The sequence below is a fragment of the Juglans regia genome, chromosome 12 (assembly GCF_001411555.2).
Source record: "Juglans regia cultivar Chandler chromosome 12, Walnut 2.0, whole genome shotgun sequence".
In the NCBI taxonomy this organism is placed as follows: domain Eukaryota; kingdom Viridiplantae; phylum Streptophyta; class Magnoliopsida; order Fagales; family Juglandaceae; genus Juglans; species Juglans regia.
Window position 1 is genome coordinate 22,756,204 of NC_049912.1, and position 15,990 is coordinate 22,772,193.

The 15,990-nt window shown below is 33.4% G+C and overlaps 1 protein-coding gene across 2 annotated transcripts; it reads right to left on the minus strand.

Annotated features, from left to right (window-relative positions):
• Positions 1-451: 451 nt before the first annotated feature.
• Positions 452-5,433, minus strand: LOC108982786 (trigger factor-like). 2 transcript variants are annotated; one of them, XM_018954250.2, is made up of 8 exons: positions 5,261-5,433; positions 5,055-5,164; positions 4,358-4,401; positions 4,092-4,174; positions 3,860-3,968; positions 2,693-2,706; positions 2,206-2,307; positions 452-734 (listed from the first exon to the last, which is right to left on the minus strand). In XM_018954250.2, exons 1-8 carry the CDS (start codon positions 5,297-5,299, stop codon positions 612-614), a joined length of 624 nt encoding a protein of 207 aa, XP_018809795.1. In that variant the 5' UTR covers positions 5,300-5,433; the 3' UTR covers positions 452-611. The 2 variants fall into 2 exon arrangements, with proteins under 2 accessions (XP_018809795.1, XP_018809793.1); XM_018954248.2 differs by having other exon boundaries at positions 5,028-5,164.
• Positions 5,434-15,990: the final 10,557 nt, after the last annotated feature.

Genomic DNA, 15,990 nt, shown 5'->3' on the forward strand with positions numbered 1-15,990 from the left:
ACGATCATAGGGTTTGTTTGGACATACTATTCATAAAAAACTCAGCTTAACTCAACATCTAAACGCAGCCTTAGGGTTTGTTTGGACATTAGGCCTTGTTTGTGTACACAGATATTTTTAGGGATTCTCATTTATTCCCAAATATCACTCAAACGCAAAACACTTTTTACTTTCAAATTCTCAATTTTTTTTCATTTAACCATTACAATTTTACCAAACTTCCAAACAAAACATTAAGAAAAAGTACATTTTTTTCAAATTTAAAAAATATATATTTAAACAAAATTTTAATTTATAATATTTTTATTCAATTTTATCGAATTAATAGTCCTTTAACTGAGTTGATGTACTCGTTCCCTTCCTTTTCATGTTTTTTTAATCAAGGTTTACATGATTGATTACAGCGAATAATATATAGTTGGTAGAAATATGCTCTGTGAATAACTTTAACTTATGGAAGGAAAGGAATCTACTTGTTTAATTTTTTTTTATTGGGTCCCAAAACAAATTATCAGCTAATCCGGGGAGTGCACACCCTCAGCACGAGTTGGGAAAGGAATCTACTTAAACATATACACAATCTGTGATAGAAATCCAAGTTCACATGATATTCAGTTCGCTTCTTGAAGCTGAATGACTGCATCAAAGCTGAATTTTTCACCTGCCACGAATGTTACTTCGAGATCTTCGAAGCTTTGCTCTACTCTCAAGTCTTTGCCGACCTTTAAACCTTCCTGCAACGATTTAAAACAGTAAGGAACTAAATTTAGGCTCCACCACATTTGTATGTTTACAAAGTGAAGTAGGATTTCTTCTCTACTTCTCTTCTCTTTTCTGCTTCCCTAATATTGTTTATCTATCATCCCAACCATCTTGCATGTACTTGACCTACATTGATGCTGAACTGCATTCCTAGCAGTGGATCATCCAGGAACATGATTACCTACTCTCTTGAGGATTGAGTTCTCTAGAATATATATCACAAATCAACAATACCCTAAAACTTGATGGATATTTAGTAAGAGAAATGTTACCATGCCACCCCAGTTATACCGCTCACTTTACTCCATTGATGTGACACCACGTAGCTTATTAAAAATACAAACATAAAAGGGGTAGAGGGAAGTTGGGTTTCAATCTTCCTCTTTTTGTGTTTGTGGACACCATTTTGTTTTGAATATATATTTTTTTTTAATAAGCCACGTGGTGCTACGTCAATGAAGCAAAATGAGTGATATGACTAGAACAACATGGTAACGATACTCATTTAGTAAAACCAATAATTACATGTTTGATTTCTTTTTTGGACACAAGTGATTTAAATGAGAGATAGCGGGCCATGATGATGTGTGTCATCGGAAATTCACTTTAGGTTAGAAATATTAGGCATTCACTCAGAATACCTTATCTTGCCAAAAACTATTGTTACTTGAATACCAATCAACTGGTCGATCATTCATATACAGGCATCACATTTCTATTCTGCAAAAATTGCTTTTTTGCTGAAACACAGGATTTTTTTTATACAGTTATATGCATAACCTTTTAAACAAAAATGCTGGAAATCAATATTACATGCCCCAATTTTCAGAAATTCTCATATACTTTTGCTCCAACTATTAAATGCATGAATATTAGAAAGAAGATGCCCATTTTTCTCTACTAAACAGAGTTCTTTGTAGCACTGAAGAAATCTATTCCCACCATAACAACAGCAATTATAAGTGAGCACAGTGGCAACATGGTGAACATTTACTGCATATCTATAGTATAGCTATCTATCATCAGTGACATTGACCACCCACTCTTTTTTTTTCGGTTGATAAGTGACATTTACCACCCCATCATAGATCATTAATTTCTCATACAGTTACCACTTTAAGATGCACTAGTGCTTGTCAGTCTACAAGAACACAGGAACTAAGATATTGGAAAGGTCAAATTTGGCTAAACATTTCTAAGGTTTAATATTTATCATTAATAAAAATTATCACTAAGTTTATACAAACTGAAAATTTAAAATTCATAACATCCAGTACAAGCATTTGAATACACTTCAAAGAATTTGCCTACTAATATTAGAGCATGACTAATATAATGACAATGGCCGGCAACAATTATTTAGATAAAGCAACTAAGACAAATTATTCTAATATGTATTTCAAAAAAATATGTAGTAAATAGAAATAATTCAATACATATTACCTTTTCTACATATTCAGCAATGGTAGAGTTGATTACTTCCATGATTACTTGCTTGTAAACTTTAGAAGGTCCAAGAACTTCTAACAGAATATCTCTTGGTATCTGCTAAAAAAAAAAAAGAGTAATGCAACCCTCTCCAGTCTCCACGGAACAAAATTAGGAAACCACAATGCTTGTGTGTCTGCTATATCTCTCTCACACGCACAAAAACAGAGACATACACTTGAATGCATGTATGTCTGTGTTTGTGGAAGTATCTGCACATAAATGCATCTCTGTTGGGTGGTTTGGATGGGCGTTTGATCTATAAGATGCATGCATCAAGTGTGGCTGGTAAGGGCTAGGGTGGACGGTGTGCCAAGAATGCCCCAGCAAGACATTCACTTAGCTTCCACTTGAAAACCATTTGTCAATTAAATTACCAACGACAGTAAGTTAAACAAGTTGGCTGCGGGCAGCGGCAGAATTAAAGGAAACAGATACTTACATTTGGTGTTTTTCCTGATGATCCTCAAATTGTTGGTCAGAGACAAAATAGCCAAGGAGAGAAATCATGAGAAAAAAAAAATGTTAGACATTGAGAGTAGGACATGACAAAATAAAATTCAAGGAGGAAAATGAAAAAGAAAAGAAATTACAAAAATATGCTCTTTGTGTAGAACAATCATTAGTTCTCATTTTAACAATCTACACTACAGTCAATTTAACAAAGCATTCCAGCTTGCAGAAATAGAAGAGACCAGCATTTGGAAAGGGAGTATAATCAACCAAAGGCAGCAACAGAGGACACTGCTGCCACAAATTCTCAATGGACGCAGCTATGCTGTGAAGCAATCTCTTTGAAATTCTTTCCCCTTTGTGGGGTTGTCCCCTATATCAGTCTAATATATTCTCATCCCCAATCAACTTATTTTTTCTTCTTTTAATGTAGGGAGATATCCACTCTCTGACTTATAATCCTTATCATATATTATATATAAGGAGCATTTAGTTCATTTTTCACAGATCTGTTACATAACAGTTCCAAGTTTCAAGTGTTATATCAAAGAATAAGACCCATGCCACAAAAGTAACACGTGATCACCAAAAGCAATGGTGAATGTGACAATACCAAAAATAGAAGCCACCAATGTCATGGCATCATAATTACCTACCAGAATGTTATGTCAAATACTACAAGCAAATACGTGCACAGGAGTGGTGGCAAAAAGTGCATGGTCGGAGCATGTTGAGGTCCCTACACTCAAAACCACTTTGGTTCTCCTCCATACTAGCCAACCTTAAGAGGCCACTTAAACATTAAGGCCTTGTTTGTTTTCACAACTACTCTCAAATCATCTCATCTTATCTAATCATTACAACTTTACCAAATTCCCACATAAAATAAAATAAAAAATTCAACTTTTTCAAATCCCAAAACAATAATAATATTAAAAAAATATTTCTAACAATATTTATTCAACTTTTAACTTTAATTTCAACTCATCTCATTTCATCTCATCTCATCTACGAAAACAAACGAGGCCGAAAGCCACTTCACGGACCATGGTGACTCTTCGTAGATGACCCATATGGGCCATATGCAGTTGAAGAGAGATATTTAAAGAAATGAGCCTTTCCATTATAAGATGTCCCCTGAATTGAATGTTCCTACCTCCTTTTACTCTTCTAAAGCCAGGGATCGGCTGGGCTGCAGCGACCATTTTGTCAAAAACACTCTCAAAAATTGCTTTAGTTCTGGCACCAAAGACCTCAACACTTATCTGGCAACAAAAAGTTACAAATACAAATTGCAGTCGAAATCCATAATAATAAAGACTAATTATGAACATCTCTGTAACACAGATCATTTTAATAACAATAAAGGCCTAGATGTCCTGGATTACCATTAGTTCTCTAGCATCACTGACCCTCGATCTAGTGACAGAGAAATCATCCAATTGAGAAGAAACTTCAACATCTTCCACATCTAAGAAAGTAACTCAAAGCATTATATGGCAGAATATTAAACAATATATGGTAACTAGAAGAAACTCCAACATCTTCCACACCTAAGAAAGTAACTCAAATCATTATTTTGCAGAATATTAAACAATAGCATGATATGGTAACCAGAGGTGCTCCTTGAAAGAGAATGAGTGGGAAGTCACACCTGATAATATGGCACAAACAGGAGGAAGATGTTCATGACTTATCCTGAAAAATAAAAGGGAAACATGAAACAAAACAACGAACTAAATGCAAACATCCCGAAAGTCTTGCTCATTATATAAACTCATTCTCCAAAAAAAGGTGACCCACTTTATGAAGGAACTAAAAATGATGCCATTTAAATGAGAAACATTAATGAATTCCAATAAATGACCTCAATCCCAATTCTTATAGTGATGCCTTCTGTATTGGAATCTACCAACTTCTTTGTTCAGAAGTTATCTAAACCGAAATAGATTGAAAGCTTTCCACAATTTCCTCCAAGGTCAAAGCAAAATTATGATGGAAATTCTGAGAGTCGCTTAGCTAGCATGTCAAAACAAACACCAACATACCACAGGCTCAGTTCCAATTAACCTTCTAACGATTTCCCATACTACACTTTAAACAGTCAATATGCTGTTCAAACATGGCCAAAAAGAAAGAAAAATTCCTCATTGTTTGTTAAAATTTTCAAAGAATGACCATTCCCATGCCCTATCCAGGCTATCCTGCTCAACTTCGAATTTCACTAGTCATGCTTGAGCATTTCTGTTAACTTTTGAAAAAATGGGAAAGAAACAAGTTTAAGAAATATGTACATAAATTAGCACAAACTATGATAGTTAAACCTTTGAGTATTCAGAGTGCACGGATACCCTGCGCGAAATTCTCGAGAATCGAATCTGAAATGACGTGAAAAATCAGAGCTTCCGTAAGTAAGTTTTGGAGCATTGCCACCCACGAGCTTCTTGCGATTTACTATCATCTACACAAAATTCCATTTTGCAAAAGAAAAATCTACCATGTTACTGAAAATCTTTAAACGCTTGAAGGAAAGGAAAATAAACTTAGGAGTGATAACCTTCGGACTCAAACTGAAGAAGAGGACAGCTATATCCATTGTTCCTTTTTCTCCCTCCCTATGTTATGCTCTTTTAGAACTGACTATTGAGATTTGAGAACACCCAGCCTCCCACGTTCTAACGATGCGAGTAGACAAAGCTCGGTCGCGGCAACAACGACGTTGTGATGTAAGTCTATGAGTATGCATAGAGATTGTTATTTGAGTAATCATATCTCTAACGTTTGTTTTTACCAACGATATAAGTGAATTGAAATTAAAATTAAAAGTTGATTAAATTATTATTTAAATATTTAATATCATTTTTGTTTTTAAGATTTAAAATAATTGAATTATTTATTTTATTTTATGTAAAAATTTTAAAAAAATTATAATGATTAGATGAAATGAAATGAGATAAGATGAGTTGTGAAAGTAAAATTTCGTGTGGAAAATGATAATTAATCCCCTCAATTCTACTGATCAATATTATAGCTTTGGCATTTTAATTTTTTCTTAATGATTAAGAAAGTGATTATTAGGTCTTGTTTGGTTACATATATGAAATGAAAAATTTATAAATTGTAGTAAGATAATTTGTGAATAGTAATAAAATAATTTGAGTTAAGATATTTTATGGGATTTTGGAAAAGAAAAGAGAAAAAATTAAATAAAAATTTATAAAATTAAAAGAGAGAATATTATTTTTATTTTAGAATTTGAAGAAGTTAAATTATTTTTTGTGTTTTGTTTGAAAATTTGTGAAAGTTATAATGATTAAATAATAATTATATGAAAAAGTTTAAATTTCAAGAATTTGAAATTGAAATTTTTTTGTATTTGAATGGTGTTTGGATATTCAGATGAGATAATATGAAATGAGATAGAATGAGATAGTTTCAAAAGATTTTTTAAACCAAACCAGGCCTTAGTGAAGTATTTTTTTTCCTTAATGCTTAAAGATGTTAAAAATATATATATTTTTTAATAACAATTTCATTAGTAAAAATAGAAGAAACATTACGATGATAAACCATATAATTGCACATTAGCATCTAGTAAGACTCTAGATTGAATAAAATTTGGACATTGCAACCACTGAACTGTATTATCCACAAGACTAGCATGTCTTGCAAGTAAATGAGCTGCTTCATTATCTTATCTCCCAACATGAAGTACATTAGAGTTCTCAAAAAAAGGAAAAAGTCTTTGGATCTCATATTTTTTTTTTCTCTATTTGGAATATTAGGTTCCTTTGAGACAATTTAAGTTCCTTAGAGACAATAGGTTCAATCAAAGACAAATAATCTCCTTCTAATAACAAACTGAAGAAACCCAAATGTAAGAGCATCTTTAAACACCTCAAAATAGCCAAAGCCTAAATATCATCCACTTCAAACAGCCCAACTTTTTTCCAACAGAAAGCAAATAAAATATCTCATTTCTCATTCCTTAAATAGCTCCTATACCTCCATATTCAGAAGAATGAAACAAAGCACTATCAAAATTAAGCTTTACCGTACCTTGCAAAGGAGATTTTCAAGAAAGAATGATATCCTTACATACAATCGATTGGTGCAATTTACTCCTCGACATTTCCCAAACAATTATCAACCACATCATTAAGTATACAGTCAGAATTCTAAAATAATTTCATATTCCTATATTTTCCAAACACCTCAAGAAATAGTAATAAAACGTGAACTCAATTTATATCATATTGCATCAAAACTCCTACCAAATTAGAATAAGAACTCAGTCTCCAAAAAAGGCATAACAAAAGGACAACGTACAGACAGCAATTTCTTCACATCTAGATAGCCCCAAAAAATATGACAACAATCTTTCACTGCCAATAAGCAAAGAGAACAATCCACATTAAAAATATTATCTTTACATGCTCTCCACCCAAAATTCTTAACTTTGTTCGAAATATTTAAATTCTAGAATTGACGTCAAAAGAATGAAGAATTCTGGAAATCAAAGTTACCCGCACTAACAATAAAATAAAATCATGTGACAACACGATGATATATAGACTTTAATGAATTCAAGCCATTTTTAGTACTTGTCCATACAAACTTATCATCTCAATCCCTTGAAAATAAAGGAAGTTGTACAATAGCATTAGCAACAAAATGATAAAATATAGATTGAATCAAATCCACATCCCAATAACCATTAGGTTGATGCATAAATATATTAACTTTTGAATAATCATGAATGACATAATTTGGTGGACGAGACTCAGGTAACTAGAAAATTGGGAGCCATTTATTTCGAGTTATCCCTACATTAGCACCCTTCCTTATCTTCCAAATACCCCCAGCTGGCAAAAGTGATTTAGCAGCACAAATACTTCTATATACATAGGACAACTTACTACCCAAATGTGAATGAAAAAAATCTGTGGAAGGGAAATACTTAGCTTTATAAACGAGAGACATCAAGGAATTATGATTTTGAATCAACCGCTAATCTTGTTTTGCTAACAAAGCCAAATTAAAAAGCTCAAGATTCTTAAAACTCATACCACCTCGAATCTTTGAAGAACACATCTTTAACCAACTAAGTCAATGTATCTTCCTTTCAGATTGACGTTGTCCCCACCAGAATTTAGCAAACAATCCTTATATTTTTTTACAAAAAGACTTTAGTACTAAAAAACAACTTTAAAAACTTAAAAGAAAGGAAAATAAAATTAAGAGGGATAACCTTTGGACTCAAACCCAATAATAGGGTATTAACAATTATATCAATCATTTCATTCTTCTTCCTCCCTCTAGTATTTGGCTCTTTTATAACTAACTACTAAAAACACCAAGACTCCCACATTCTAATGATGTGAATAGACAAAGTTAGGTGGCGGCAACGACGTCATTGTGATGTGAGTGTATACGTTTGCATAGAGATTGTCGTTTGAGTAATCACATATTTAAATTTCGAGTGGAAAATGATAGTTAACCCCCTTAATTCTATTGTTCAATAATACCACATGGGTATTTTTTTAATGATTAAGTAAACGATTATTAGTGATGTTATTTTTTGTTTTTAATGGTTAAGGATGTTAAAAAAGTATTTTTTAGAACAATTTCATTCATAAGAATAGAAGAAAAATTGCAATGATGAAAAATGTAATTACACATCAACATCTAATAAGACTCTAGACTGAATAAAATTTGGACATTGTGACCACCACTGAACTGTATCATCCATAAGACGAGCATGTCTTGCAAGTAAATGTGTTGTTTCATTATATTGTCTCCCAACATGAAGTACATTAGAATTCTCAAAAGAAGAAATAAGTTTTTGGATCTTCGATAATATTTTTCTTATCTGGAATAGTTAGGTTCCTTAGAGACAATAGGTTGAATCACAAGTAAATAATCTCCTTCCAATAACAAACTATAAAAACTCAAATGTAAGATCATCTGTAAACACCTCAAAGTAGTCAAAGGCTCAATGTCATTCACTTCAAACAACCCAACTTCTTTCCGACAGAAAGCAAATAAAACAACCCCTTTATCATTCCTTAAAACAACCCCCACGCTCCCAGCTTCAAAAGAATGAAACAAAGCATCATCAAAATTAAGCTTTATCATAACTTGCAAAGGAGGTTTCCAATAAAGAATGATGTCCTTAAGTACAATCGATTGTTGCAATTTACCCCTCGGCATATGCCAAACAATTATCAAATACATCATTAAGCCTATAGTTAGAATTATGAAATAACTTCATATTCCTATATTTGCCAAACACCCCAAGAAATAGTAATAAAACGTGAAACTGAAGTTATATCATATTGCATCAAAACTCCAATCAAATCAGAATAATAACTCAATTTCTAGAAAATGCATAACAAAAGGACAACACACATGCATCAATATTTTCACATCAAGACAACTCCAAAAGATATGACAGCAATCTTCCACTACCAATGAGCAAAAAGAACAATCCACATTAGAAATAACCAGGGGTGTAAGGAATTCAGTCTGGATTGGAAAAACCGACTGGACCGAACCATTCGATCAGAACAGGAGGTCAGTTTCAGTCCCATAAGTTGTGGACTGAAAAAATTCGGCCTATAAATTTTGGACTGGACCGGATCGGACCAAACTCCTATATATATTTTAAAAATACTTTTAATAATTTAATATATTATTTTTATATAGTAATTATATAAGTTAATGATGTAATTTTCATTTAATTTATTATCATTGATCATATAAAATATTATTTTTAATGAGTTAGTTATATAATCCACATTAATAATTCACTTAATTTTAATTTAGTAATTTGAATAATTTTTTATTAATTTATTTGAAAAAAAAGGATAAAAAATAAAAAATAATTGGGCCAGACCAATAGCTACCAATTTAATCCGGTACTTATGGATGTCCGGTCCGGTCCGGGGAAAATGATGGACCAAAAATTTCGGTCAATCACCCCCCGGACCAGGTCAGACGGACTGATTTATACCCTTAGAAATAACACTCCTCTGTAGCAAATTCAGTTTGTACAAAAACTACAAAAACTATCTTTACATTCTCTCCACCGAAAATCAAAATAAAAACTCATAGTTTCCAATAAAGAAAAATAAAATTATGAGAGATAATCTTGGGTCTCAAACCCAAGAAGAGGGTAGTAACAACTATATCCATTGTTTACTTTTGCTTCCTCCCTTTGGTATTTGACTCTTTTATAACTGACTAATGAGAACACCTAGTCTTCCACATTCTAATGATGCAAATAGACAAAACTCGATCACGGCAACGACGACGTTGTGATGCGAGTGTATACGTATGCATAAAGATTGCCATTTGAGTTATCACATATCTAAATTTCGAATGTAAAATGATAATTAACCCCCTCAATTCTATTGTTCAATATTACCGCTAGGGTATTTTAATTTTTTTTTATGGTTAAGGAAGTGATTATTTGTAATTTTTCTTTTTCTTAAAGGTTAAAGACATTAAAAAAATATTTTTTTTATAACACTTTCATTTATAAGAATAGAAGAAACATTACAATGATGGACCATGTAATTACACATCAGTATCTAGTAAGATTCTAAACTAAAAAAAACTGGACATTGTGCCCACCACTAAACTGTATCATCCACAAGATGAGCATACCCCTCAAGTAAATGGGCTGCTTCATTACCTTGTCTCTCAACATGAAGTACAACAGAGTCCTCAAAAGAAGAAAGAAGTCTTTGGATCTCATATATTATTTTTCTTTGTCTAGAATAGTTAGGTTCCTTAGAGACAATAGGTTCAATCACAGATAAAGAATCTCCTTCCAATAACAATCTGGAAAAATCCAAATGCAAGATCATTTGTAAAGCCCTCAAAGAAACCAAAGCCTCAATGTCATCCACTTCAAACAACCAAACTTCTTTCCGGCATAAAGCAAATAAAACATACTCTTTATAATTTCTTAAAATAACCCCACACCCCAGATTCTGAAGAATGGAACAAAGTACTATCAAAATTAAGATTTATTATACTTTGCAAAAACGATTCGAAAAAAGAATGATATCCTTATATACAATCGATTGATGCAATTTAATGGTACTGTACCCATCAACATATGTCAAACAATGATCAACTACATCATTAAGCATACAGTTAGAATATTGAAATAACTTCATATTCCTAAATTGCCAAACACCCCAAGAAATAGTAATAAAACGTGAAGTAGAAGTTAAATTATATTGCATCAAAACTCCAACCAAATCAGAATAAGAACTCAGCTTCCAGAAAAGACAACAAAATGACAACGTACATGCTGTAATTTCAATTTTGTACAAAGAATATCCTTACATACTCTCCACCCAAAGTTCTTAACTTTGTTCGGAATATTTAGATTCCAGAATTGATGCCAAAAGGATGAGAAACGAAATCAAAGCTACCCGCACTAACAGTAGAATCAAATAATGTGACAGCAAGATGATATCCAGAATTTGCTAAATACAAGTAATTTTTAGTACCAATCCATACAAACTTATAATCTCAATCACTTGTGAATAAAGGAAGTTGTTCAATATCATTAGCAACAAAGGGAGGAAATATAGATTGAATCAAATCCATATCCCAATAACCATTAGGCTAATGCATAAGCATATTAACTTTCAAATCATCATGAATGACATAATTAGGTGGAAGAGACTCAGGTAACCATAAAATTGGGAGTCATTTATCTTGAGTTATCTTTACATCAACACCCTTCCCTATCCTCCAAATATCCCAAGCTAGTATAAGAGATTTTGCAAAACAAATACTTCTTAATACCCAAACGTGAATGAAAAAAATCTATGAAAGGAAAATACTTAGCTTTATAAACCCGAGACAACAAAGAATTAGGATTTAAATCAACCGCAACCTTGTTTTGCTAACAAAACCAAATTAAAAAGTTTAAGGTTCTTAAAATTCATACCACATCGCATCTTTGACCAACTAAGCCAATATATCTTCCTTTCAAATTGATGTTGACTCCACCAAAATTTAGCAAACAATCATTCCAACTCTTTACAAAAAGACTTCGATAATAAAAAATAACTCATGGTGTAGGTAGGTACTGCATGCACAACCACCTTTATTAATACTTCTCTACCCTATTGTAAAAACAACTTCTCATTCCAACCTTGTAACTTATTCCAGACCTTATCTTTTAAACCCTTTAAAGTATTACATTTCGACCGTCCGATAAAAGAAGGAAGACCCAAATAGTGATCATGAGACTGTAAATTATACACATCCTAAATAGCCATAATTGCATTAACTTCCTCAGCCTTTGTATTAGGACTTATCAAAAGTTCATATTTATTCATAAATCTACGAGGCTTTTCGTTCCCAAAATGAAAATCTAAAACAATTATTACAAGTTTATGGGTTGGCAGGAGCTTTAGGACAAATTCGGACCCTATTGATCAATTTTTTATGTTCAGTAGCCTGAAGTAGAGAGAATAACCCCTCAGCACATAGAACAAACAAAGTACGGTAATAAAAGATCATCCTGACGCAACCCCTAAATTGCAGTAAATGAATAAGTAGGCACTCCATTAATAACCGCCTTATAAGAGACTGAATTAATGCAAGATAATAAAAAAGCCACCCATCTTCGATCTAAACCAAGTTTCAACATGACGTTCTCAAGAAAAATCCATTTGACCCGATCATAGATTTTACTCATATCCAACTTCAATAAAATCATACCACAACGACCCCTCTTCCTTCTACGGATACAATGCACAGCTTCAAATACCACAAGAACATTATTCGTTATAAATCTACTCGGATAAAAAACACTCTAACTATTTGACACCACTAGGGGTAAAATGGTTTTTAGCCTATTAACAATAACTTTTGCAATGATTTTATATATCACATTGTATATGCTAATAGGCCTAAATTTTTGAATTTTCTCAGGCCTCTTCTTCTTTGGTATAAGAACAATAAAAGTCTCATTTAAAGCATATGGAACTAGACCATGATTTAAAAAGTCTAAGACTGTCCGTATAACCAAACTCTCTACAATGTGCCAATATTTTTGGAAAAACATTAAACACAAACCATCAAACCCAATGCCTTTAGAGGGTGCATCTAAAATAAAGCATAGCATACCTCATCAGCTAAATAGGGCTTCAAGAGATCATCATTCATTGCTATTGTGACCCTCAAATTGACAGCCTCAATCAAGTCTCCATACATGTTGGATAAGAAATTGTATATAAGTGTTGGAAATATGATAACACCAAAGAATCTAAAGCACGACCTTCAGTCCAACAACCAGAGTTATCTTTAAGCTACGATATAAAATTTCTTAAATGCAATTGTGAAGCCTTCCGATGAAAGAATTTAGAATTATGATCCTCTGAATGTAACCATAAAGCCTTAGACCTTTGTTTCCACATCAACTCCTCACATTGCAGTAAAATATTAATATCATGTCTAAGGGAGTTCAAACTAGATCTGGAAAATAAAGATGAAGGGCTCTCTACTAAGCGAGTTAATTCCATTTTCTTTAATCGTAGCTGAGATTGCAAATTACCAAATTGACTACCCTACCAAAGTTCAAATGTTGACTACATGAAAAGATAGCACTCAACAATTCTGAAACAACATCAACTGTTCTGATGATTGCCAAGACGTCTTAATAATGCCCTCACACCCTTTAGCCCCCACCCACATAGCCTCAAACCGGAAATGTTTAGAACCACGTCTCCAAGAACCAACTGAGCCATTGGTATTGAGGATCAAAGAAGTATGGTCAGTGTAGATGTAAAAGTTTGGCTAAGACTAGGTGACTAAGTTGATAAATTTGTATAGGATTAGACGACTAAAATGATAGAGTTTATCCTATCATTAAGTTGGTAATTTTGGATGAATGTAAATTATTTATTGACTTTATCTATAACAATATTAAGTTTATCTAGGATGTATTAGAAGTTGTTTAGATAAGTCATAAGTGGAAAAATCGAGTCCCAAGTAATCTGCATTTATCCAGATAAGAGGTTGATCTGAAATCTGCTACTGCAGTGAAAAGTTATTGCGAAATGTCAGCATTCTGTCAAGAGACGACTTCGCGACCGTCAGCAGAGTCCTACTACAGATCATATTCCTACCAGACTAATTCCGTCAGTAGAGTCATACTGCAGATCAAACTCCTATCAGATTTGTTATGTCAGCATAATCCTACTTCAATTGGAATTGATTTTTAGATTGTTTATTTAATGGATCCTTTTGGTTAGGATCAGAAGAGATTCATATTTGCATATTTTCTAGAGCACTTTCCAGTGCATATTTTGGTGAGGGATTTCCTTATAGAATTTTTATATTGTTTCTCTCAGAGAGTGGTACTTAAGTGTAAGAAACTTCTCTTCAGAATTTTCTAGTATTTATCTCTCTTTTTGAGTGTGTGCATACTCCATGTTGGAGAATTGATTGGTCAAGTTTCAGCCACTGGAGTTTCAGGAGAAATGCCAATATTTGAAGATCGTCAGAGGTTCTGGCTGCTGCTACGGTAGAAGACAAATGTGTCATTTGTTTGGTTAAGTAAAAATGTTACTTGACAAATGTTTTGTAATTGAACTTTACTTGGAATTGATTTTCAAATAATAAAATTGAATTTTCTGGGTTTGACTACCCCGTAGGATTTTACCTTTAAATAGTTTTTTAAAGGGTTTTCCTTCGATACCAATTTTGGTGTTACGCACTTCGTTTATTTTATGTTATTATTTAATTAATAAGTTGATAGTATGCTTGACGACTAACCAATTTGTTGAGTATATTGGTAGATATTTTCGCTGCATTACGATACATGGATACTTCGGTAATTTCAGTTAGAATAAGAAGTAATAAAATTTCTAATCCAGGATCCTAGGAATAAAGACAGGCAATCTACATTAGCTAGGAATTGATCTAGTCGTTCTTGAATATTAGCTACCACATCCCGCATATTAGATTAGGTAAACAAAGATCCATCAGTATCGAGGCCTTTAAAACCACAATAATCAACAATCTCTTTAAAAATATTCAATTGTCCAACCATACGATTATAGTCTCCTTGCTTTTCACATTGAACCAAAATCTCATTAAAGTCCCCAAAACAGAACCATGGACCCATAACTGAAGTACAAATAAATTTCAATAATTTGCACATCTCACAACGTTTTCAAGCTTTAGGATGCCCATATACTGTTGTTAGTCCCCACTTTAACCCCAATACCCCATCAATCACCCAAGCATCAGATTGATGCTTTGAATAAGACACTAGATCTAGATTAGCATCTCAACGTCAAAACAATCCCAACCCACCACTACGACCATCGTAGCTAACTGCTAAACATCCAAAAAATTCCAACCCAAATTTCAACCTTTCTAAATTACAAACTAATAATTTGGTTTCCATAAAAAAACCAGATTAAGATCTTCTTTTCGAATTAAGTCCTAAAGGACTTGAATTTCTGTGGATTCCCAAGCCCCCGGGAGTTCCAAACTGAAGACCTTCATGATCGTCCATCAAAACCACCCCCACATAAAAAAGAAAACCATCTTGAGATTTAACCCTTTCGTATCTCCAGAGTTAACAAGACCAAATGAAGAATTGACATCAACAAGTCTTTTTGAGAGAGTTAACACTAACTAACCTGTGTCGTCGTGCCTCGAGGTCTTCCCTTTCTGGTGTTGTCGTCTCTGCAGGCGAGCAGTGTGCGAGATCGGAGCCCTCTTCCTTTTGTCCCCAAACTCCAACAAAATAGACTCCCTAAAATTATTCCTTAGCAGAAAAGACCCTAACTCTGATTGGCCAAAAACATAGTTAAAACCCAAGCCCATATTAGTCTTTAGCCCACACCCTTGGAAAGACATCACCCCAAGTTGCACTGCAAATGCCTTATTCTTCAACCATGCCCCATTATCGTGAGCCCCCACAACAATCACTCCAAGTCCAGTTGGGCCCAAACAAGAAACAAAACCCAAGCATGCATTTTAGATTTTGACTCACGACCATGTAAAGAAGACACATCTGGAATCTTTACCATGGCGTTACCAATTGACGAATCCCCTTCCTCCAGAATAGTGGCCCTAGAACTAGAACTCCCATTCGGACTCAACTCACCACTCAGGAAATTACCCTCATTCTGGGTATCCTCATAGTTATTTTCTGCATGGTCGCTTTTTTCAAAATATTTTTCTGGAAACTAGAGCCACCACCCAAAGCCCACAACCATGCACCAAACGGAAACCCGT